This window comes from Seriola dumerili, unplaced genomic scaffold (assembly GCF_002260705.1).
Source record: "Seriola dumerili isolate Sdu_G_001 unplaced genomic scaffold, Sdu_1.0 BDQW01000044.1, whole genome shotgun sequence".
Taxonomy (NCBI): domain Eukaryota; kingdom Metazoa; phylum Chordata; class Actinopteri; order Carangiformes; family Carangidae; genus Seriola; species Seriola dumerili.
In genome coordinates this window covers 16,264-41,749 of record NW_019174299.1, presented here as the reverse complement: position 1 = coordinate 41,749, position 25,486 = coordinate 16,264, and the positions used below count along the sequence as shown (strand labels likewise).

General features: G+C 44.6%; 1 protein-coding gene across 1 annotated transcript in view; it reads left to right on the top strand.

Annotated features, from left to right (window-relative positions):
• Positions 1 to 1,428: 1,428 nt before the first annotated feature.
• The window catches only part of LOC111217442 (neurogenic locus notch homolog protein 2-like), a 30,263-nt gene continuing 6,205 nt past the window's right edge, over positions 1,429 to 25,486 (top strand). The window contains exons 1-24 of the mRNA XM_022739312.1: positions 1,429 to 1,673; positions 2,793 to 2,865; positions 13,856 to 13,998; positions 14,095 to 14,430; positions 15,066 to 15,188; positions 15,287 to 15,520; positions 15,602 to 15,757; positions 15,839 to 16,024; positions 17,129 to 17,242; positions 18,341 to 18,454; positions 20,726 to 20,959; positions 21,178 to 21,288; positions 21,394 to 21,586; positions 21,770 to 21,915; positions 22,149 to 22,382; positions 22,530 to 22,682; positions 22,801 to 23,029; positions 23,150 to 23,351; positions 23,480 to 23,636; positions 23,738 to 23,922; positions 24,043 to 24,175; positions 24,288 to 24,545; positions 24,653 to 24,765; positions 24,878 to 25,401. Of these exons, the coding sequence (XP_022595033.1) occupies positions 1,613 to 1,673; positions 2,793 to 2,865; positions 13,856 to 13,998; positions 14,095 to 14,430; positions 15,066 to 15,188; positions 15,287 to 15,520; positions 15,602 to 15,757; positions 15,839 to 16,024; positions 17,129 to 17,242; positions 18,341 to 18,454; positions 20,726 to 20,959; positions 21,178 to 21,288; positions 21,394 to 21,586; positions 21,770 to 21,915; positions 22,149 to 22,382; positions 22,530 to 22,682; positions 22,801 to 23,029; positions 23,150 to 23,351; positions 23,480 to 23,636; positions 23,738 to 23,922; positions 24,043 to 24,175; positions 24,288 to 24,545; positions 24,653 to 24,765; positions 24,878 to 25,401 (4,412 nt within the window). The 5' untranslated portion in view covers positions 1,429 to 1,612. The remainder of the gene's footprint in view (positions 1,674 to 2,792; positions 2,866 to 13,855; positions 13,999 to 14,094; positions 14,431 to 15,065; positions 15,189 to 15,286; positions 15,521 to 15,601; positions 15,758 to 15,838; positions 16,025 to 17,128; positions 17,243 to 18,340; positions 18,455 to 20,725; positions 20,960 to 21,177; positions 21,289 to 21,393; positions 21,587 to 21,769; positions 21,916 to 22,148; positions 22,383 to 22,529; positions 22,683 to 22,800; positions 23,030 to 23,149; positions 23,352 to 23,479; positions 23,637 to 23,737; positions 23,923 to 24,042; positions 24,176 to 24,287; positions 24,546 to 24,652; positions 24,766 to 24,877; positions 25,402 to 25,486) is intronic.

Sequence of the window (25,486 nt, the reverse complement as noted above, 5' to 3'; positions counted from 1 at the left end):
TTTTCACTGACCCCTATAGATGACGTCACACGCACTAACGAACTTCCCTCCAAACCAGCCTGTTACATTCATGGCCCTACCCATGCCTGTAATTTATTCAAGGCCAGGAGCAGGAATACTGTGATGAAGAAGGGGAGATGGTGGGGTAGGAGCAGTGTGCTTGAATATTAGTGTGCTACCCTCCCCTGCAGAGAGAAACTGTGTCATAATGCCGGACTCCTTTTATGATTCAAATCAAGGCTATTGTCTCTGTAAGCAACCGGCTCCGCTCTGTGCCGCAGAACAACTGAGGCACTATACACCGGCTGCAGAAAATGAGTCCACTGCCATAGGCTGAGGAGGTGCAGGCTGAGGGAGCAGGACTGCAACTCCGTACATGGGCCATGGGGATAATAGGAATGCTGTCTGCCTCTCCGCCACCATGTAAACACAATTCACTCTCTTATCTGCAATTCATCAACTGTAAACACACAAACAAACAAGTAAGCTTGCACAGACAAACTCCAGTCTGCTACTGTAATAAGGAAGCTGCTTCTTCATAGTTGCTTACTGTTGTTTTTAGATTCCAAACAAAGATTTGATTTGGATTTAAAATTTAACACTAATTTAAAACCTATTAGTTATGTTGCCTGTGCGACTTACAGAGTCTTCCAACCTCCACAGTCATTGTGTTTATATCAAAATAGATCTTCTGTGGTTCCGGATTTGCAGAAAAAAATGCTAAATTAACACTTTTCATGAGATACCAGTGGATTTCAGGTTTTTTTCTGAAGCGTTTGCGACAATTCTTGACATTCCCGGCCTTCCTAAGACTGGGTCCATCAGCTTAAACATCAGCTCTGAGTTTTCCAAAGCAGGCTATGTCGTTTTAGAGCAACATGGCTCTAAGATAACCCACAGAATCATCAACATCTGTTGATTCAGCGTAGGTCCTGGAACGAGAGTCAGTGAGAGATTTGTTTGTGTCTTTCAAATCTGATATGGCAGCTTTTCCATCAGTGTCTCAGCAAAATGCCCATATCTGTTGGTAGATTTGGTGACTGCCTCAACTGTTTGTAACTCTGATCACTGTATGTTACTGCCACCATTCTCTGGGTTTTTAGGGAATGTAATACATCAAAGTTTGCAGTTTTGGTTGTGTGTGTGTGTGTGTGTGTGTGTGTGTGTGTGTGTGTGTGTGTGTGTGTGTGTGTGTGTGTGTGTGTGTGTGAGATGGTGGGAGGGAGGGGTCCCTGAAGGGCCCAATGTTGGGAAGCTCTGCGCAGGGACTATCTAGTGTAGAGGAGAGAGGGAGAGGGAGAGAGAGAGAGAGAGAGAGAGAGAGAGAGAGAGAGACAGAGACAGAGACAGAGGAGGCGGGGACTCCAGACGCTGGGACAGATCGGGAAGGAAAAAGTTTTTCAGAAGTTTCAGGAGGTAAACCGAGAATCACAGCAGCCGTGGGCGAGCTGCGGAGGATAATACGGGACTGGGATCTATAACGCTACGCTTTCCGGCTGATTTTATGAAAAATTCCCCATCGATTTTGGAGCCTTTATTTTTTTGTGAACTTAACAAAGGATGTATTTCTACTAAAAGCCCAACTTGAAACGCTGGAAACTTTTCCACCGAAATGGAAGGAAATATTCCATGGATTATTTTGTCACTTTTATTTTTTATGCATATTTGTGAAGGTAAGTCTGTTTGAAACAATTAACACTTGCAGCATAAGAGTGGGATATATCCACAGGTTGACTGAACATGTCTGGACAGCACATCCACAGTCCGGGTCCAAATAAAATTGGTGCTATCTTTAACTATCTGGTCTATGATTTGTTCCAAATTGATTTTGACCTTTACTTCTTATTTTCTTCTTTTATTTTGTAGTTTGAGTTACAAATATCATCTGATAATCCAGATCTACAGTTTTCAGTCAGTTCTTTGGAATAATTAATCAACAGATAATGCTCACAGAAGAAGTTTACACCCAATCACGTGTCAAAATATCACACACGCGCACACACAGCTGCTTTTTGTGAATAGGTCAGACATTATTGAATGGAGGAAGCAGATATTTTTTCAAAATTACATCTGACCTTTCTGCAGTAGAGGTGGTTTTTCCCTCTGTGGGAAAAGTCTGGTGACACTATGAGCGCTGCTGCTCCACAGAGTTAACAAAACCCGAGGCGCAAAAAAAAAGAAAAAGAGTAGCTCCTGCAACATCAGCTGCACGGGAAAAGTTTGGCTGAGTGGCGCGGACGTTTGCGAGGATGTTTAATAAGTTTCCAAAAACTGTTTTTATTGTAGGCTACGAAGGGGTGATGAGCCGAAGACCCCCAGCCACCCCCCACCCCCCACCCCCCACACTCGTTCTTTCTGAACAAAGGCCTTTTAAGCAGCTGAACATTTTTTTCCCTCGAAGCTGTGGAGCAGTGACTGCCAGATAAATGAATGTCTCTGAGATAAACTTGTTTCCAAGCAGAAACAGTCTCAATGTGCACATGTCAGACTGTATCTCCATCGAGGAAAGTCGAAGCTTTATCTGCTTTTGACAAAGTAAACAAGAACCATGCGGGTGTGTCTGCAAGATGCCACAAGTGGCAAAGGCCTGCTATCTAGAGGGATATGCTGAGGAGTCCATTATATCAATTTCTGATATTTAACAGAAAGTTTATGAAGTTCTCCCATACCTTGACTATTCCAATGGGGCAATATTTGTAATTTTGTTGTGATTTATTACCTTAAAGGTTATATGTGCATCAAAAGATTTGTCAATTGTGTGGTTTTCTAACTGATTTCTCCAATTTCCACAGGGTACCGTTGCGTGGATAAATACAGATCTTGTGAAAATGGAGGGACATGCTTAGATTCACCCACTCGATGCATGTAAGTGGAACATAATGTTAAGATGTACCAGGATAAGACTTGTGGGCTGAAGTCTCCTTTCAACAACAAAGCCTCCAAGTTTTCTCCTGCCTCCACTTCAGAAACTCAGCTTTGAAAGACATTCAAACCTAAAGTGCAGGCCTTGTGTGTAAATTGATTTACACAGGTTGTTATTTGTTCTTTAAAGGTGTCGGGGGAAAGATTGCTTTCCAGTCTGATACTCTGTCTCAAACAATGTGAACATCCCATCTTTATATCCTGGTAATTTACAACATTCACATTAAACTGGTGAAAGATAGGACAAATTGATTAGGCCTACGCAGATGAGCGTCAGCAAGCTCCAACATGTTTGGCTGCCACACTCATCTCTTGCACCTGTTAGGGAGCTTTGTCAAACATAAATCACAGCATTATGCCACACATAGCATGAGTAAAGCTTTCCTTCTGTGTTTTGTCAGTTTTTATTTCAATGTTATTTTCAATATGGGGTATTTTCCCCGGCGATGTGAGTTTATTTCAATAGTTTAAAAAACTTTTTTTTTTTTTTTTTTTTTTTTTTTTGATGAATTGTCTTTGTTTCCCGCCTGCCTTGGGCATTTTTGTGCTCTCACATCTTTTGGCAGTGATAAGGCTTTTGTTTTTCAAATTTGCAAGGGGGGTGGCGGGTGTGTGGGGTGTGGGAACCTATTACAATAGTCAAATCAAATAGCCTTCAGTGTTAGTTTAGGAAACATGCCTGAGTGTTTCAGATTGAGGAGATACAGTCATTTGTAGAACAGCCAGAAGCCAGCTGCTTCCCTGCAAAACAGTAAAATGTATTATTTTATTGGAGTGGGCTGGTAGTTTACCCATACTGCAGGGGTCAATGTGGAGCCAGTGCCAGGAATGCACTTTTCACAAGCAAATAATAAGACAAATATATACGCATTTATGCCAGTAGTGGCCATTATACACTAGCCAATGTGTAACTAGGCTGCATGTGGAACAAGTAACCACCACCCACATTTTTTCAATCATTAGCTGGAGCCAAAATGGGTGAGTGTCACTAAGTGAGTGAATGTATAATTTCATGCAGCCAGATCCTTTTTTATTTCAGAATATCTGATATCATTTTTCAGGGTATATCTTTTATTTTCAATAACACGCAGATTACAAATATCACATTCTGTCTTCTATTGAAAATTAACTCAATAATCTCAATGTTTATCTTAGAGAGAATCTCTAGGCTTACTGTCGTCACATCACAAGGACTGTTTTCTCTTTTTTTGGAAGAAGTTATTAATTGATTCATCTTTTGTGTTCCTCTCGTCCTTTGTGCTGTGTATATGTATGTGTTAGGTGTAAGAGTTGGGGCATTTGTAATCACTATGCTGGTCCAGTGCCAAGAAAAAAGAAGCAAGTGCAAAGGGAGAGGTTTTCTAATGGAAGGGGACAAATGTCATACCGCACAGTGTAGAAAGAGTCCCATAGCAGGGCAGAGCAATGGAGCAAAGCGTGGCCACATGAGAGTGGTCAGACCAGTCCTAGACAGAGGTGAGTGGTGGAGCCACCCCACCCCTTCCCCAGGGAGCCTACAGAAACAGGAGATCCAAAACAGCAGAAAAGATCCTTTCTTTCACTAGATACCTGGCTGTAACCTGGCACCTTCTAAACAGGGTGCAGAGAGGGAGAGAATAAAGGCCACAGCAAAATGAGGCCGATACGGACTAGAAAGATGGAAACAAATCCACATACATACATGTTTTGGCATTTGACAGGAAGTAAGAGAACTAGTAGAAAACAACCTTGAGAGAAATCACAGAGCTTCCACAGAACCACAGACATTGTTCTGTGAAGAGAATGGTCATCTGGTCTCGCTTATTGTTCAGCCACTGTGTTATTTAATTTTTCTTATGGCAAGTAGCTTCTAAAGTGACAGTAATACTGTGTATATAGTAGATGCCATTGTTATTGTCCCAGATACCAATTCGTCTCCTGTCTTGTTGGCAAACACAACTATGATACAACACCATATAGCTTTAACATGCAAGAAAAAGTTCTCAGTTCTTCTCTATAATGTTAGTTTCTGTGAGTCTGCGGCTGTGCTGGCTTCCTCCTCAGGTGACTTAGTAAAGATCGCAGTCTAGGGTTGCTGATAGGGGATTACAGTAGTAATCCTCAGGAAACAAACTTTCTGATACCCATTTCATCTCTCTCAATGACACAGTAAAAGTCAGTCTGAAAAGGTTGAGTATTCCAGCCAGGCTCCATGATGTTGCCTGCAACTGCTGGTTTCATCCTGTTCTGTTCTCACTGCAGTCTCCACTGCATCGTCATGGAAAGTGAAACATAAGTGCAACTGCAGTTGTAACCAGGGGTCAGATATGTGTTGAGCTCAGAAACCATCTCATACAAGTGTTGGGAAATGGTATAATTAATTTAAAATGAGTTTGATGAAGATAATTCCCAATGACAGGGAGGCACTGAAACATGCTTCTCTGTCTGAGTCTGCAAACATCTTTGTGTGCCCTGGTGGGAGTGTGGCTTTTACCAAACCGGGCTTCGTTTGAGGCCTACAGATAAGTTACAACATGGAGGTGAGAACTTGTAGTTCTGCATGTCTGCTTCAGAGATAAAGTTGCTCAGTTGCAGCCAATCTTCAATTCAGCATTTACTGGTTATTCTGATGATAAACATTTTACAAGTAGGTTCTAAATATCACTACTGAACATCACATAGTTTCAAAATACACAAACTCATCTTGTCATGTGGGGTTTCGTGTACATTTTCTGTTCTACTTGATACACAATGAATACTCATCCTATGATCTTACTGTGGCCCAGAGTTTTGAACTTGACAGTGAAGAGTTGATATTGTCACAGAGAGTGCGGCCTTCTAGGTGAGCAGTCAGGAAGTCCCGTTGAAGTGCCTTTGGCCCCCGAGCTCTGCCCCGCGAGCAGAATGTGCTGCCTAGAGAGGGCCACAGCGGCACGGCCAGAGGAGAGATAATTAGGCAGATTGAGAGGGTGTCATTCAGAGAGGATCCAGCTGGAGGGATCTGACTGGGGGTAGGGAATGGGTAGAGGGAGGCTGGGTAGGAAGCGGAGGGGGTGGGGGGTGGTCTGCGTAGAGGACAGCTGGTGGATGTTGTGATGGTAATCCAGTGAAGTCAGATCTTGACAAAGGGGAAGCATAGGGCCAGGTGCTGCCATTGAGCAGTCAGCCGCCCCCATACTGTGAGAGACAAGCTCGTGGAGGAATGAAGCCGGTAGCTTGCAGCCCCTCCAGCACATGTTGCTTCTCTCACAGTGCAGCGGCAACCGGGTCCGCTCTTTCGCTCTCTGCATGTTGTCCCAGCTCTGGCGGCTCATCCTCCGCCTCTGTCTCTCAACGCAGTGGCAGATCACAGATTATGAACAACTCTTTCCTCCCAGATCCTCTGAGATGAATGGAGATAAATGTGGGGATTCTCCACTGTGTGAGGCCCATGGATGGACACAGTGGTCCTCTTTATGTTATGAATGCTTTGCCCTCTGCCTCAGGAGCAGAGTTTCCATATAAATTGTGAGTGTTTTGTTCTGACCCTGTAGCAACTCCCAGCCTCTTAGAACATGATGAAAGAGGACATCTTTGACTTTGATAGGGAGCAGACTGTCCAGACAGTGCAGAGTGCTGTTTCACTAGTGAATAGTTTTCATCTGCCCACTTTATTTCACTTTTGAAAAATAGCAAGAACTGTATATGTGTTTCAGTTGAAAGGACGCATACTGTTTCGCCTTTTTTTTTTCAATAAGAAATAATCAAATTTTCTCAGGAGAAATCACAACCTTTCCAAATAGGAAATGCGGCACCTACATGTGACTTAACTGTTTTATCAAAAACAGATGAAAAAATACATTTTTGGGGAACACATCTCACTAAGAGGTGGAAATATACAAACATGCCAAGGCACATACAGACAGATTATATTGTTAGTTTTGTTCAGAGCACCTCAGGGCTGGTGTTTTCTTTGGCATCTTTATGGTGGATTAGAAAGGAATGCTTAGTAAAGATTCCTCCTGTCTCTCTGGTGCTTTCAGGTTATTGTCGATACCTCACATCCATTCACCCTGGTAGCCCCTTCAGGAATGCCTTTAACAATACTGTCAGCCTAGTCTCATTGAAAATGGGATGTTTAGAATGACTTGTTTGATTTGCAATTAGTTACTCTGCAATTTTGTGTGGCAGTATATAGCCCATATCACTCATGTTGTCCTGACGGACAGATGGAGCCATTGTCATGTCATTATCCAGGGAAACTGACACATTGCAGACCCAGTATTTTCTAAAGACTTAATAGGATGACAGTGGTCATATCCAGGAGAAGATATTACGCCAACATAGGAAGGAGGACTTGGGTTTGTTGTCCCTTCTTCTCTTTAGGTCATGACTGGAGACTGGGAGCTGTGGTTCCCAGGCCCCATCACAGGAAGTGGTGCCTTCTGACCTCCCTGCTACGCACATCCTGTCTTATCAGAGAAGCTTAAACAGCTTACTCAGCGCACCGGGGTGCCCTTGCTACTCAACTCACTCATTTTTTGCTTCATTTTGTTTCATCCTCCCTTCCCGCCACATGGCTATATTGTGCTAAAATTGTTTCATCCTTTATTACTTGGAACTTATATCCAAGTATGTGGAAATGAGAAATTGTGGGCTCGCTCGCACGTCACTTTAGAAAACTAACCCTGTGTGGTAATAAATGTCAGTTTTGCCATTATTGTGAGTTGGCACAGGAAGTTCCAGTTGGGTTTTGTGATTATTATTCTTTTTGGAGCCGATGTATGTCTGAACCACATACTTACGTAGGGATAAGCCTGCCTCTGAAGTCTCATCCCCTGGCTGTTTTTTCTTATCCGGGAGACGATGACTTCTGAAGAGACATTCAGGCAGGCCTGATTGGAATAACTGAGGTCCGCCAGTGAAATTTCCCTTGTCTCTCCCTCCCTTTCAGAAGAGGAAGGGATGGGTCCATCATTAAATGATTCAGGAAAAGGCATTCACTTTTCCACCAAGCACACTTTCCACAGACATCTTGATTTTAACCAGGCAGCATTTTGCCAGTGTTTACCTTTTCCTCATTTAAGATTTATCAGAGGTTTTGGGACTTAAATACTTTGTCACATGGAAAAAAAAACCAAGATTGCTACATTATTGTATGTATTAGTTTTAGTTTTATAAAATGTGTCATTAGATATGACTGGCCAACACCTTTTTTTTTTTTTTAACATCTCTAATACTTCTTTGGGTGACAGCACTTGACATAATAGACACTCTCTGGTGTTCTCCTTTGCTCATCACTAAAAGTTTTTGCCAGTTCCCCATGAACAAATCTCATTCTTTCAAGATTATAAGCATGTGACGGTCTGTGCTGGTCTCAGTCAATCTGTGCGACAGTTTCTGTTAACATTATTAAACTGGAGTGTGGTTTATCAGATGTTGTTGTCGTGCTATTGAATGCACATTCATTGTGCAGCAAATGTTTGCTGTGAAATGAATAGCAATACAGGCCATTAGAACGGCTAAGATATCTTTCTTCACATAATTGTTTTCTCTGAAGGCTAACTTGAGAGAAAACATTGGACAAGGCATTGAAGTTGATCTTTCATCCTAGGTTCGGGATAGGGTCTTTTAAATTTCAATTTCAAAGTTGTACAGAAATCTGGTTCAGTTTAGGTGGTTGGGTGGGGTTTTTGTGGTTGACTTCAGTGTAGAATGCTTTGAAAGACCTCGACCCTGGGATTCATGCAATGTGGTTATGGGCAAATGCAGTGCTATTTGAAAAATGTCAGGGAGGATTCTTCCAAAAATCTGTTGACACTTGAGGCAAATTAGCTCAGATAGTGCATGAACTACAAGTGTAAAAATGGCAAGCTTTTTCATAGCAGCAACAAGGGTACATTTTTATTGTCTTCATTCAGCAGGTCTGTGCAGAGTTGAGGAGATGTCCAATCCATTGTTGATCCTTGTACGTGTAGATCTGAGTGATAAGGGGCTATCAGAGGTGAGAAGGATGCACTGACAGCCTTCCAAGCCTTTTAGTCAGATTCATCACTGCTTTTCCTCAAGAGAAAGTTAAATGTCCTTGTTTTCACATGTTTAATATTCATGCTCAGGGGGGGTGCTCTGGAAACCTCCTCCTGGAGACTTCAATACCTCCATTGTGTGTCTAAACACAATTATTGAAACAAACTTTGCACATTAAACTGTGAAACACGCATCCTTTTAGACATGATCATTGTTAATTACCAGACTGAATGGGCCCCGCGCAGTGCTCAGTGCTACCTGCATATGTAGGGGATCAGTCCTCTAAAGTGCTCCAACTGTCCTTACGAAACCCTGTCCCTCATCACCCCCTTTCTCTCACTCGGTCTCTCTCTCACCATGGGTTACTGTTGCCAGGCTACAGCCCAGGCCTGTTGGTCCGTGTAAACCCAGGCCTGAAAGACTAGCTGTTTGGGTCACTGCCCCCCCCCCCCAACACTTTTATACAAAGGAGTTCTGACTACTTTAGCTCTTTTATTTGGGCCACAAAACACTCCCCAACCCCCAATCTGGCTCTTTGCTGAGAAAGGGAGAGCCAAGCTGAGGAGAGCAGAGCAGAAGAGGCTGTTGGAAGGGGGTGGGGGGTGGCGATGGGCTCCTGTTGGCAGTGTGGTGTCAGTATGGACTCTCATAAAGGAGTAGAACTGATTCTTGCTTGCTTGTGGAAGGAGGGGGTGAGGAAAAGAGGGTTGCATTGAGAGAAAGAGTCACTATTGAAAGAGTTTTCCCAAAGATTCCAATATTTCTTTCTAGCGACTTCAGGTTTGAAGGAATTTGTAAAACTTTAGCTCTTCCCCATGCAATACAGAAGTTAAAATTGTGCCCCAAGTCAAAAGATTATAGTTCGCTCTTCTTCTCTATTTGTCTCAGGAAATGCCCTCTGAGATAGGAAGACTCCTTTATACTTGTTGCTTTGTGGAGCATGACTGTGTGTATGAACCATGTCAGAGATTACAGACTCTTTGTTCACAGGTGAGCCACTCTCTGACCTCTGGCAGAGTAGCAGCTATTGTATGGGAGAGGATGAGCTCAGGTTACCCTGCTTCAGTGACCCAGAAAGCAGGAAAACTGGCATTGTCTTACACTTGCATAGGTGACAGGACTTACTTACATACCTAAATCAAATGGTTTTAGTCAGAAGATCCTGATACTTGATGCAGCTCTCACAGCGCACTGCTGGAATGGCATTTTTTGAATGACAAAAAAATTTCTATTTGCTCTTTAAACTCTTCTTCATTAAATGTTTGACACATCTGCCATCTTTTTCCTCCTTCTTTTATCTTCTTTTATAATTTCCTCAATGGATCTTCTCTTTTATGGTTCACAATACTCCCCCTCCCCAGACGCTGAGACTGGTTGTAAGTTTCTTTTCTTTGTGTTCGGGCGTGCAGTGATTGTTGCATGTTTTTACTTTGTTGCAGTGGTGATTTTCCTTAACAGTCTTGAAGGTGTGTTACGAGGAACTGTTAATGCATGTGTTTGTGCAGGATGACCACATCTCCTGAGTGGTGTGAAATAGCCCGTGTGTGTGTGTGCGTGTTGGTTGCTGGACTAGTCCCCTGAGCAACACAGCACAGTTGTTTTGGCTTAAAGTCTGGCAGGAGAGGTAAATGCCAGACACCCAGAGGTACACTGACAGATGCGGACAGATGCATGCTGCCGGGGCAGCAGCTGGCAAAAACCCTCATATGTGTTGACACAGAGAGATTACCCACTCTGGCCATCCCTCCGCTGCACTCAAAGACCTCCTCCTCATCTGCTGCACTCTCTTCCTCAAAGGTCAGAAGTCGACGCTCACTAAATATGACTCATTGGCCCATTGCACAACAGCAGCCTGCACCTGCCTTGTACATCCGCCACAAATAAGGTTGGGCCCAGGCGATGGCACAGATCCTGCCCCACTGTTCCCAGAGGCAGTGGAATCCACAAGGTTGTAAAGAGCCTGATAAGGAGAGTTGCACCAGGACAAAGCTGCATGTCTCTCACAGTCTCTACACTGATAGCAGTCTGATTTGTGTGTTATGGGAGTAGCATGTTGGCAATGAGTCAGGTCTAGACAAAAGAATGTGTGTTTTGGCTTCTCAGTTCACTGTGCATTTGTATGGGAGGAGAAATAATTTATCAGACATTACTACTATCGTTATTCTTACACACCCACCCACACACACACGTGCACACATATAAACTAACACACACACACACACACACACCACTTAATTCTCATAGCTGAACACACCTTTATTCCAAGTACCTTGTTCTTTTAGTCTCTGTAGTGCAACATCAACATGCACTTGGACACACAATACTTCCCTAGATCAGTTGTAAGTTATTCTGTCTACAAAGAGTCACAATGGTCTTCAGAGAACAACAGCCTGTTCAGACTGTAGCTCTATGGCTTTCATCAGCAGTCAAATGCCCACAGTGCAGAGTGGCTCCAGTAGAATTTGACTGTCACTCTATGTTGTATTTTTCAGCTCTAAGAGCAACTCTCTTCCTCTGACCTGTCACAGCCTTCTTTGTGCCACATTTTTGTTTCATTTTTTAGTGACACCCTAGATTCCAGACATAGTTAATTTGCCTCTAAATAAACCCAGCCAAGCCATGACAAATAGCCATGGGGACCCAGGGTGGGTGGTGAGGGGGAGGGGCGATTGGTTGGGTGTCAGGCTTGCCTGTTCGTCTGTGAGGTTGCCCGGGCAACGGGGATCGTGCATCAGGAGTGAGTGCGGTGTTTTCAGAGCAAGGGACGAGGGATTACAGGAAATATGACATGACATTCTTGCCGGACCAGACCACTCTCTCCTCCTCTTCGTCACCCTCTGCACCAATTCCACCTTCTAAAGACATTCTCTCCTGCAGAGCGGCCCCACCCCACTCCCTGCAGCCGTGACATTATCATCACAATCAGACGGGGGACCTCTGACATCTGACCTCTCAGCGCGTGAGAGGAGGGGGTTGTATGGGGAGGGGAAGGCAAGCTGGCGTTCAGGGGGGCTTTAGGAGATGGAAGAGTAGCTGTATTAACTGTGCAAACTCTCTCCCAACATGCCAGCTCTAGTGGTGCTTCACTTTAACAGTAAACCAAGTCTTAGCGCCTTAGTGCTGACCTTGTACTATAGCCATCTTCATGGGAAAATCTTTCCGAATGGCATTTATAGTTGTTATGCTTAGATCCTTGATTAATTTTTATATTCCAGCAAACTATTTACTTTTGGTGCACTGTTGCTGTGTATATGCACATTCTTGTGGATATTCCTGTGTGCCTGGCTCCTTCATGCTCAGCCCTGTGGCTCTTCCATTTCACTATTGTCTTTGTAAGTCTGGAAAAAAAGCCAAACAAAACTGAGTAGCCTCCAGTTTTTCTGAACCAGCGCAGACCAGTCACAAAGAAAGCAGACTATTTCAGTGAAAATCTAGATATGGATCAGTTCATCCTCTTTAGTCTAACCTGGAACAGCTTCAGTCTCCTTGCCGGGAGCAAGAGCCAGAAAAATATTTTAGCCTATGTTTTAGGTGGGGAGACCACATAAAAAAACAAAGTGAAAGATGAACTAACACCAGTTTAGTGGTAATGCTCCTGTGTAAAAAAAAAAAAAAAAAAAAAAAAAAAAAAAAAAAGAACAGATGAAAACCTATTGTTGATCCTGCCCAGGGGTTCCTCTCCAAAGAAAGAGACGACAGAGCCCGAGGGAGGGCAAAAACCCAGCCGTCACTGCCCTGTCATCAGCATCAAACAGCCTGTTTGAAGAGGGGCCTTGTCCCCAGCTAGTGGTTCCACTGTGGGTGTAGAGTTACCATCTCATATTGACCTCCTTAGTGAGTCCAAAGCTTGACTAAACTCCCATAGGACCTCTGAAGAGGGCTGTAGGAAGCCCTGTTTATATGTTTATCTCTACTTTTTAGTGTAGCAGGTTTAGGTCAGGCTTGCACAGTGTCTTCACTGCACATGTAGCAAAAGCAGCACATTAGCAGGGCAGCAGCTCCACTCCTCCACCTGTGTCTAAACAGGATATGTTCAGTATTGAGTGTAAGTCACTCACTTTTTGGCAGCGCTCATAGCGCAATACACAATCACTGTAGTTGCATGCGTCCAATGGAAGAAGACGCTGGATAGACTTGAGGCATAAAAATACACATCGGGTTGTGTTATATAAGTATCTTAAGATTAAAATAGAAGCATATCGGTTTCATCAGAAATGTGTGAGATGGAAACTGAAATATGTGGCCAAAACACCTCGTGTGTAGACAAGCCATTAGTGTTTTATCAAGATAACGCACTGGTCTGTCAGAATAAAGTCACTGGGCGGAGGATGTGTTGTTTTATTCAAATACCACAGCTGCTCCTCCCATTCCGTTTATGTGTGCTGTGTGTGTTGTCCTCAATTTTCTCATGTCCATATTGGTTGGCAATTGTTAAGTTTCCAGACTGCTGTTTCTGGGTGTGTTCTTATAAGAACAGAAACAAGAGCTGAGGTGTGGAAAAATTGTAATAGTGGAGGAATGTTATCCGACAACTGAAGCTTTCCAGCTGGAAATAACAGAGTCTTTGCTTTATAAGACACAGAAAGACGGCCTCCCTCCATCTTCATATTTTAAAATTTGTTTGTGAGTTTACTGTGTGTGTGACTCATCCCATGAACAATGCATTGCATGATTAGTAGGCTACTTATTGAGTAAGCTATGTTGATACAAATTCATCCCAGGGCCCAGAAGCATTACTTATGCCAAGGCATGAGTCAGGCAGGAAACTTTGCCAAGGTGTCATTGGGCCTTGATTGCCAAACCCAGAGCATGATGGGAATTGGGCTACAATGGAGTTGGAGTGTCACAGCTCTGTTTCAAATAACTTAGTTTGTCAGCTTGTGACCTGTTTTGATCAGCAGTCCAAAGACCTCCTAATATTTGTGTATGTGTGACTTTGTTTGTCCAGATGTCGTCCCGGATTCATTGGTCCTCTCTGTCAGCACCAGGATCCCTGTCATCGATCGCCATGTCTGAATGGAGCAGCTTGCAAGAGCCAAGTGGTCAATGGTATCCCACAATACTCCTGTGTGTGCCAGAGAGGGTTCAGAGGTACAGTGCATCCATCAGAATTTGTCTTCATTCAAAAGATTCGGTCTGATCAGGCTACCCATGTTAACTGAATACAATTCACTATTTTATCTTCAGGCCAAGACTGCGCGAACATTGATGCCTGTGCCACAAGTCCCTGTGCCAACGGGGCCCGTTGTGCCAACTGGAATAACCACTACAACTGTTCCTGCCCACCTGGCTTCCAGGGAAAGAACTGCCGCAATGACATTGATGAGTGCCGCAAGCCTGGCGTGTGCCTCAATGGCGGCATCTGCATTAACACCCAAGGGTCCTTCCGCTGTCAGTGCCAACCTGGATACAGCGGGCGCACATGCGAGGTGTCCACACTGCCCTGTGCCCCATCTCAGTGCCTTAATGGGGGCACCTGTCGACAGATCAGCGACCACTCCTATGAGTGTGCTTGCCTACCAGGTAGAATAGCTCTCTTCTTTCATAACAGAACACACACAGAATCAAAGTCTGTCTGCAGAGCCCACTGTTTTCCCAGGCCCCCCAACACAGCGCTAAAGGCATGCAGATTTTCTCAGGCTGATGACGTAGCTGTTAGTGCTGTTGCTGGGATTTACGCTTCTGTCCCAGGTCAGCTTCCTGTCTGCTATTAATAGCTACTGATGGTAGATGGGATGGTGGGAGAGTTGAAGAGGCAGCCCGCCTGCACTCTACTCTACTTTGCTCTGTTCACAACTGAAGGAATTTACTTTATGGGCCTCCTGGTTTCCCACTGGGGAGCTGGCAGGAAATATCTCTTGCCAGAAAGGAAGTCATTGAAACTGTGAGAGATTATAAAACAAGCAAACACTGTGGGGAGTATAGACCTCTGAAGCAGGCAGGAGTCACGGCTGTTGCTGGCATCATATGGGAACCGTCATGTGAAGATGTAAACAATCAGACACCCTCTGAACCTTTTTACTGCCCACACTGCCCCACACTTCCTCTAGTGTGGGAAATACAACTCAAAGTTATCAGTAGAAATGTGTAGTGTCTGGAACAGGGACCACTGCATGTTTAATAAACTCTCATGTTTACACTCTCTTCATCTGTCTCAGGGTTTGAAGGACACAACTGTGAGAATAATGTGGATGACTGTCCGGGGCATAAGTGTTCGAATGGAGGAATATGTGTGGATGGAGTCAATACATACAACTGCCAGTGCCCACCGGAATGGACAGGTACAGATCTGTTTATCATATTTGAAATAAACTTCAAATATACATTATGTGTCATGATAAGTATGTGTGACTCCATATTTGTCATGTAACCACACTAGGGCAATTCTGTGCTGAGGACGTCAACGAGTGTCTCATGCAACCAAACGCCTGCCATAACGGGGGTACTTGCTTCAACACCATTGGCGGTCATACCTGTGTCTGCGTTAATGGTTGGACTGGAGATGACTGCAGTGAGAACATCGATGACTGCGCCATAGCCGTTTGCTTCAACGGTGCCACCTGCCATGACCGTGTAGCATCCTTCTTCTGCGAGTGCCCAGTTGGAAAGACGGGTATGTGGGTTAGTCAAAATGCCCCTCTTAGTCCTGGCTGCTAAATCAATGATAACTGCCATGTGCTTTCTTTCTCCACAGGTTTGCTGTGTCATCTGGATGATGCGTGTGTGAGTAACCCCTGCAATGAGGGGGCAGTGTGTGACACCAACCCTCTCAACGGCCGCGCCATTTGCACATGTCCTGCTGGCTTTGTAGGAGGTGCCTGCAACCAGGACATGGATGAGTGTTCAATTGGTAAGTCACTGGGGTCGTATACTCTCGCTTTCTCTCTTTTCAGTGTGTTTCATGTACTGATCCCCAGCCTTCTGCCCACAGGTGCAAACCCGTGTGAGCATTTTGGGAAATGTGTGAACACAGAGGGCTCCTTCCAGTGTCAGTGTGGTCGGGGATATGCCGGTCCACGTTGTGAGATTGACATAAACGAATGCCTATCCATGCCCTGCCAGAATGACGCCACTTGCCTGGACCGCATCGGAGAGTTCACCTGTATCTGCATGCCAGGTATTCAGACCTGTTAAATTATATTTCAGCACTGCCAATAAAACAATACAGGACACCTCAATTCAGCCTGATGCATTCACATTGAACCAATAAAAACCATAGCAGAGGGGAACAGCTCGTTATTTAAACCGGACCTTCTAAAGAAGCATTATCTGCAGTGCTGCCATACCGACTGCCAGTGTAGACTGTTATGTAATACATTCCCATTAACATTTGGGGTATGGAGGCACTTCTCTACATTCAATACACTGTACAGCCAGACAGGGTATTAGCTTGGACTAAGTGATGGTTTGGACACTCAGTGACAAAAACACAGTGAAACTCTCACGCACAGCCCTACATGCATCCTGGGGTTTTGGGAACTATACAAATTAGAGCTGGGAGTTGGGTCTATAGGACTGGATGTGAGAGAGGGCGAGCAGTTAGGGGGAGGAGTGTGCTGTGAATACTAATGAGTGGTAGAGTGGTGGGAATGGAGCGGAACAATAGGGCCCCTCTGTGCTCCACTTTGCACCCCTCATACACACAGAGAGGGAGAGAGGCCTTTTCCCAGAGCCTCTCCCCCTCCCCCTTCATTTCCAGAGACAGGGCCTTCCTCTTCACCCTCCTCATCATCAGCCAGCCTGGCAAAGCTCATGTGGAGCGGCTGATTATTTCTGATTCCACGCTAGCCTCTCCTCAGGGGCAGCACTCTGATCCACACTCTGTTTCACCTCAATGAAGGAGCCTTCCATAGTTTGCTAACAAAGAATGTATAACATGCATCTGGTGAATGGGACACTGACCTAGGGAGGGTTAATGCTTTACGGACAGTAGGGTGTGGTGACTTCAGGTCAGTAGAGTGGGAACACTAGGGATGCTCTAGGGATCTTTTCCCCAGTGTCCACACAATTGCATGCACAAAATACTGGCCTGTACTGACATACCATACATTTCTAATTTTTATTATATCCTTTATTTAACCAGGTTAAAGTTTTATTGGGATTAAAATATCTTTTTCAAGAGTAACCTGGTCGAGAGAGCAGCAAGTACATAATTGAACGCAGTGAATCTGTTTCAACTGCATGAACAAATGCAAATTCAGTTTGAACTTGTGTCTTCCAGGCTACATGGGGACTTACTGTGAGATTGATGTTGATGACTGTGAGAGCAACCCATGTGTGAATGATGGCATCTGTCGGGACATGGTCAATGGCTTCACGTGCACCTGCCAGCCAGGTGAGACTTTTATGATTTGTATTTCTATTCCATGTGTTTATTTCTTTCCCTGTTAACCTGTCCAATTCAGTGTCAGCAGCAGTTGTAAAGAACAGAAAGCCAAAGTTTAAATGTCCCCAGAACCAGAAGAGGGAGGGTCAGCTTTGCTATTTCTGCCTGCTGGTGTTTAGTGCCACCACTCTTATAAAAAGGCAAGCCCAAAAGGCTGCCTATCCTCTTGCCTGAACAAAGACACTATTGTGACCCCCGCTCCCCTCCTCTGTGGAATGTGGAAGGGACAGCAGTCTCCCTCATCCTATCCTGAAGAGGAGGGGGGAACAGCAGTCCTGCTAATGAGATTCTTTTCCAGGTCCGCAATTTACATCTGGGACAGACGTCCCCCCACCACCCCCCATCTAGCTATTGAGCCAGTGGAGCTGATGCAGGAAGGAGGGGTGGGGGGGTTCCCCAAAAGAGAAAACAATCCCACTGTCTCCTCTAACCCCCCCCCCCCAAAAAAAAGCACCAACACACAGACCGTCCTGACACTGTTAATCAACTGAGCGGTGTGCTACCAATGCACCAATTCACCCCTGTCTGGGCACCGTGCCCACTGATTTCAAGCCTGCTCAGTTTCTCAAGCTTTTCAAGAAAGTAGATTTGAGTTGTTTTCATTACTATTATTATTACTCCACACACATTCCATATAATTTTATATACCACAGTCGTGTGTAGAGAAGGTATTGTGCAGACAAACTGTACTATAACCTGAAGTGCGCTGAAGCTGCATAAATTGCATTGTGCTGCCCAGTCATTCCATACCACCTGATAGCGTTGTTCATGTATTTTCAGATCCACCTTGCATGCACTTAAAGCATTATCAAGGTCACAGGTTTTCTGCTGCATTTGTTGTGGTCATCTCAACACTGGTCCAAGTGCACGGATGACATGTCCTTAACCAGTCGAGACACTCTCAAACCCAACCTTAGCCAGACGTCACTAATCTAGCCAAAGACCCCTGCCCTTCTTAGAACAGACAGAACTGCCCTCTGACCTGAGCATGGACCCTTCCACTGGACCCTCTTTCTGACCCTTCACCTATGTGTTTGTATGTCCCAGGGTTTACTGGCACCATGTGTCAGATCGACATAGATGAGTGCGCCAGCACACCCTGCCAGAACGGAGCAAAATGCTACGACCGGCCCAATGGGTTCGAGTGCCGCTGTGCTGAAGGTAAGGGCTTCTGTACCTAACAGTTGTCACTGAACAGTTGTAAGACAGTACACAGCTCAAGGAGTCTTCCCAGGCAGACGAGCAGATGCGCCTTAACCACTTGTTGGGCTGTGTTTGGTCTTTGTTAAGTGTTCAATGTTTTGGGGGGTCAGCTATTTTCTGGACGTCTGCTGGCGAAGCAGACTGACTTGAGGCCCCTAATCCCCCTCTTTCCCTCATCGGCTCTCAGGATCATGGGGTCACTGAGGACCAGCAGTTGCCAAGAAAGGAGCCTTGGTCATCACCTCGACATCTGTTCATCTGTTAAACCCCCACACACCACCTTATGCTGCATCTTAACTTTCATTCCTTTACATCCATTCATATCCATGTTTGAATACAAGCCCTGATACAGTGAACTATAGTAAGGTTGCATGTATGAGCTGACTGTGTGTATGTATTGATATTTAACATGTTTGTTTGGACCTATGTCTACGGAGGAGCCTGCTTCATTGTTTCAGTGGCCAGCTGCTTGGTATTCCCTGTGTTTCTGGGCCCCTTCTGTTGAGTGAAGTGGCCCTGTTTGACGTGGCGCAGTCTATTGTTACCTCCGCCACTGAGAACAAAAGCAGGACTGGGAGGCCTGTGTAGGGCCCTTCTTTACTGCTTTGCCCAACTCAGCACTGCGCTGCACACATACCACACAAACCAACACTTAGTTGTCTAACACATAGGCACCACAGTGATCAGAACCCAAAACTCTGGAAGGTTTTATAAAGAAAAATTAGAAACGGACAGAGGAAGTTCAACAACATAACAAGTAAAGTGGGTAAAAGAGGAAAATCTGAAATTCAAGGAAAAACTTAAATCAATGAAGAAAAATGTTTTAAGATGGACAAGGGAAAGCCAACATCAGGTTGTCGAGCAAAAGACTGAAGCTTTGCTGCGTCAAATGGTCAGATAAATGCCTTAACATTGGAGATGGGATGATGCATTATTTGATGCTACAGGGTTTAAGATTCAATTCAATCATGATATAATTAAAAATTCAATGACAACAATGTATGACTCCAGAATACTTACGCTCAGCACGGGGTTGATTTACATGTACAAAAACAAATGTATATGCAACTAAGTGCAAATACTATTTCTCAGAAATACGACAACCTCTAAATAAATAAATTTGGGTAAAATAAAGGGTCAACAAAACAACTGGGCTGAACATTTGAACAGCCAGCTAACTTCAGGAAACTGACAGTATCCAACTGGCAATGTCCATATTTCTGTCATTGTCTGTCACAACAGCGGCAGTGTTGTGATATGGCCTGTCCAACTCCCATTCCACTGCAGCCAAATGAAGCAATTCTGCAATGTTAGCTCCCGTGTGTGATTCAAACAGAGGGCAAGGTTTCAAGACATAGTCAGCAATCTCCCAGTTCCCCCTCATAATGAGTGCTGTTATTTTGACATAGCTCTGAATGGCTGGGGAGGTCCATCCATCTGTTGTTAGCAAAATACAGTTAATCACTCATAACACATTGTCTGGTTTCTTTGTTAAGATTTGGTATGACTATTCTAGAAAAGTGTTTGCTTGATGGAACTTGGTATTTCAGTTCAGCTCTCTCTGATAATAGAAAATGGCTGTAGGTTGGTTTCTTGCTTTGGTAATTTCTTTAGCATGCTCACTTGTTTGTGGAAGAGGGGTAGAAAATAATTTCAGCAGTTTTGTTTATTGTTGTTTGGTCCCGTGACACTTTTCGCTGTTCTTTTCCTTAGTCGTGTCTTTGTGGTAGAGGTGTACATTCGTGCTTATGTTGGTTGTGTTAGATGTTGCGTCAGGCATTATCGTCTTGCACAACTTACAAGACGACAACAACTCTTTAATTATTTTCCCCACATTTCACAGGAAAGACAAAATACTGCCACACCCATGACTTCAATGCAGGTGGAGCACTTTCCATGTCTGCATTACTAGCATTGCCTCCTGCTGCTACCATCTTTAAGGGGTGTAGTTCTCAGGAGACGGCTTTCTTATAATAAAGGCAGTTGCGCCCTCTGCAGTACAAAGTATGGAATAGGCCAGGAAAATCATGTATGGTTGACTGTGTATGGCTATATACCTATGTTCTGTTACCATAATGGCAAAACTAAGAAGTAGCTGACCCACAAAACACTTTGCGAGACCTAGTGATACATTTTGTGATGTTTTTGTGTGATGATATATGGACTTTCAATACATTTTCCCATCTCTCCTTAATATGAATCTCCATTTATGCTCTTTTCCTCTTTTAGGTTATGAAGGAACACTCTGTGAGAGTAATATCAACAACTGTCAGCCCGACCCATGCCACCATGGCTCGTGCATAGATGGCATTGCCAGCTACACCTGTAACTGCGATGCTGGCTACACAGGCTATCGCTGTGAGAACCAGCTCAATGAATGCCACAGCAACCCTTGTCAGAATGGAGGCAAGTGTGTGGACCTGGTCAACAAGTACATCTGCCAGTGCCAACATGGAACCTCAGGTAACAGGAAAAACTCCATTTACACATATACCGACATTTTAAATTCAAACCTTTTGAATTAATTATTTTAAAAAGTTAACCAACTTTTTACAGCAAATTTACTGACACTGTAGGCTACACTGTCATATGCTTATTTATATTTTCTGTACTTTCTGTACTGTAAAATGTTTATAATATTTCCACAAGCCTAAAGTAGTCATTTCTCTTGGTCAACACAGGCACAAACTGTGAAATTAACTTTGACGATTGTGCCAGTAACCCTTGTGACTACGGCATCTGCAAAGATGGCATCAACCGCTATGACTGCGTTTGCAAACCTGGCTTCACTGGTAAGACCCTCTGAAAATGAAAGCACAAATGTGAGATGAAAAATTTGTCCTGATTGGAAATGTTGACAAACACAATTTGATTGTATCTAACGTCTTTCCTGCCAGGTCCCAAGTGTAATGTGGAGATAGATGAGTGTGCATCTAGCCCCTGTAGGAATGGGGGGACATGTGTGGATGAAGAGAATGGATTTCATTGCCAGTGTCCTGAGGGCTTTAAGCCCCCTTACTGTTACTCCCAGGTGGACGAGTGTGGCAGCAGCCCCTGTGTCCATGGCTCATGCAGGGATGACATCAACGGGTATGAACTGTTACAGCCTTCGTCACGTCAAATGACTCATGTTATATCAAGGTGAAACGACAAGTATCACCACTTTGCAAGGTTGTTGCTAATCCCACAGGTTTCAACTTGCCCGTCAGTTCGTTGTTATTTCACTTTTACAACTTGGCATCTTTTGATAATTGACCACTCCTGTATTTCCAGTTACCGCTGTGACTGTGAGCCAGGATGGGTGGGAAAGAACTGTGATCTGGACAGGAACGACTGTTTGCCGAGTCCCTGCCAGAATGCTGGCACATGCATCGACCAGCTCAATGGCTTCACTTGCAAGTGTCGTCAAGGCTTCAGAGGTGAGAGGATGGCAAAGTAGCACAAGAAAGTGAAGTTATAACTCAGTATCTTATAGACTTTATTAACATCTCATAGTCTAAATTATTCCTACCATGTCTTCTATCATCTTCCTCCTCCTGAATGGCATGTACCTCCCCCTAGTGGTGTATTAGAAATGTGCAGATAAATTCACCAGTGTCAGGCCAAGACAGTCCTGCAATATATTTTAATGTCTCCCCTGTGCCTCCAACAGGTAACCTATGCCAGGTGAACATCAACGAATGTGCTTCCAGTCCCTGTCTGAACAAGGGTACCTGTGTGGACGGTGTGGCAAGTTTCACCTGTCTGTGTGAGCTGCCTTACAGCGGACCCACATGTGCTGAGGTCCTCACCCCTTGCTCCCCAAACCCCTGTGCCAATCATGCCGTCTGCACCCACACACCAGACTATTTGGGATATCAGTGTAACTGCCAACCAGGGTGGCAAGGTAAGCAAATTTTGTACTTAGTATCTCAGTGCCTGCTCATATATCGTGAGATAATCTGTCTGGAAGCTTACAGAAAGTCTTTGTGCGTATACACTTTTTCACAACCTTGACTTAAACCTCATTGTATTTGTTCTTTGTATTTTTCAGGTCAGTTGTGCAACGTAGATGTGAATGAATGCATCTCAAACCCCTGCAAGAACCGTGGGACTTGCACTAACACACTTGGAGGCTTTGTGTGCTCCTGCAGAGCTGGATATACTGGGCTTACCTGTGAAACAGACATCAATGACTGTGCTCCTAGTGAGTGGCCATGAAAACTAAGTGTGCTGTATTACTGTAATTGTCTGAAATACAATACCAGGTCCATACACATTTACTGTAGTTGACCAAAGTTGCCCTCTCCTTTTTTTCCCAACAGATCCATGCCTAAGTGGAGGTTCCTGCACAGATGGTATGAACTCCTTCCACTGCAGCTGCCTGCCAGGCTTCACTGGGCCTCGCTGTGCTTTAGAGATCAATGAATGCCAGAGTTCCCCTTGCAAAAATGGAGGCACATGCACAGACTATGTCAACTCTTACACCTGCACCTGTAGGCCTGGCTTTACTGGCATTCATTGTGAAACCAACATCCCTGATTGTACAGAAAGGTGTGTTTTTGTTTGAGTCTTGGAAATATCTCATGATGTGTTTTGTCAACCTGCTTTTATAAACATTTATATAACTATTGAATATGATGATAAATCAATATTTTTACTCATATTCCACAGCTCTTGCTTCAATGGTGGGACATGCACAGATAAAATCAATGGCTATACTTGTACCTGCCGCTCAGGCTTCACTGGCTCCCACTGTCAATATGAGGTCAATGAGTGTGACTCCCAGCCGTGCCTCAACGGAGGCATCTGTCAAGACGCCCTAGAGTCCTTCCGTTGCTCCTGTCCCAAGGGCTATACCAGCAACCGCTGCCAGGTACACGCACACTCGCGGATACTCTTTACTTGAATCTTGGTATTGTTAAGACCATGAGTATTTAATACCTGTTAGTTTTTAGACCAATTAATGCTGATCATTTTCCATCTTTCCCCTTGCCTACTCAGACACCAGTTGACTGGTGCAGACGCTCATCTCCCTGCCAAAATGGAGGACGCTGTCGGCAAAAGGATGCCTACTTCATCTGTGATTGTAGTAATGGCTGGTCTGGACGTTACTGTGACATCCCTAGGGTCTCATGCGAAACAGCTGCGCGGCAGAGAGGTATTTTGATGTTCTGTATATGATGACATTAGACATCTTGGTCTGTTTGTGTTATGACTGGATAATTAAAGTTCAATTTTCTCCCAAATCTTTCTAATCAGGGCTCCAGACAGATGAGCTATGCCACCACGGTGGTCACTGTGTCAACACTGGGAATACCCACTATTGTAAATGTCCTGATGACTACACTGGAAGCTATTGCGAAAGCCAAGTGGACCACTGTGAAGACAAACCCTGCCGTAATGGCGCCACCTGTAGGGGCTATGTGGGAGGGTACCAGTGTGATGTGAGTCCATTGCTTTATCAATGTTATGCTCTTCTCTGTCAGAATTCAGCAAAGTCAGCATTCATAGTGCTTCGTCACAGTTGTGGAGATTATGTAATTGTCATCTGCATATCATTACAGTGTATGCCAGGATATACTGGACAGAACTGCGAGATAGAGATCAATGAGTGCCAGTCTCATCCTTGCCAGAACGGAGGCACTTGCATTGATCTGGTGGGACATTACATCTGCTCCTGCCCCCCTGGCACACTGGGTATGCAAGCACATATTAAACAGAAACATATGGTTTATTACTAAAGAGACTTCACTATATGTGACTAAAAGATAATGAATATAACAGTGTATAATAATCCTCTCCTTTAAAGGTGTTCTCTGTGAGATCAATGAAGATGACTGTGCTCCACCCCTGAGGCTGCGCAGTGCTCCCCCTAAGTGCCTGAACAATGGCACCTGTGTGGATAGAGTTGGTGGATACCGCTGCAATTGTCCCCCTGGATTCACAGGAGAAAGATGTGAGGGAGACATAAATGAGTGTCTCTCTAACCCCTGCAGTCCCTCCAACAGCCTTGATTGCATCCAGCTGCCCAATGACTACCAGTGCATCTGCAAGCCTGGCTTCACAGGTTAGACAACTGCCAGCAGCTCCCACCTGGCTCCTCAATATGTATTCTCTTTGTGCAAAACACTCTCTTCCAATTGTGGAGCTTTACCATCTATGTGTTGTTTTTAGGTCGGAGGTGTCAGAGCAGGTTCAGTGTATGCGAGTCTCAGCCTTGTCAGAATGGAGGAGCCTGTTCTATATCTAGCAGCTCTGCACTGGGATACACTTGCACGTGTCAGCTTGTAAGTGTCAGTTCATACACCTAACACCTAATTAGAGTTTGTGCTGTGCAGCTTTTCTTGTTGGTGTATTGAAAGTTCACAATTTAAGTGCCTGAATGATGTCTATCTTTAGGGTTATACTGGGCCCAATTGTGAAAGAAGCCTGTCCTGTCGGGAGCTGTCCTGCTACAATGGAGGTAGCTGTGCACTTACCACGAGGGGGGCACGTTGCTCCTGCCCTCCAGGTTATGGCGGCCCCCAGTGTCAGCATCGTAGTAATGAAGGCTGCTCCTCCCAGCCCTGTCGGAATGGAGGGTTGTGCACAGAAGAGACCAGCTTCCCGTACTTTCACTGCCAGTGTCCCAGTGGTTGGGCAGGTAAGCGGTGTGAGCAGAGTACCCCTGATGCCCTAATGCCGTCATGCCCTCGAGCAGACTGCCATGGCAAAGCCAACGATGGTGTTTGTGACAAGGAGTGCAACACGTTCCCTTGCCGCTGGGACGGCGGCGACTGCTCTCTAGCGGCGAACCCCTGGGCTCGTTGTACAGACCCTCGCTGCTGGCGTGTCTTCAATAACAGCCATTGTGATGAGTCCTGCAACAACCCGGACTGTCTGTATGACAACTTTGACTGCAAAAGCAAGGAGAAAGTTTGCAAGTGAGTTTACTTTTACTGTTAACAGGATTCCCCAGTTTTTTCGGTGCTGATTTGGAAAAAAAAAAACTTTAGCTGATCATTCTGT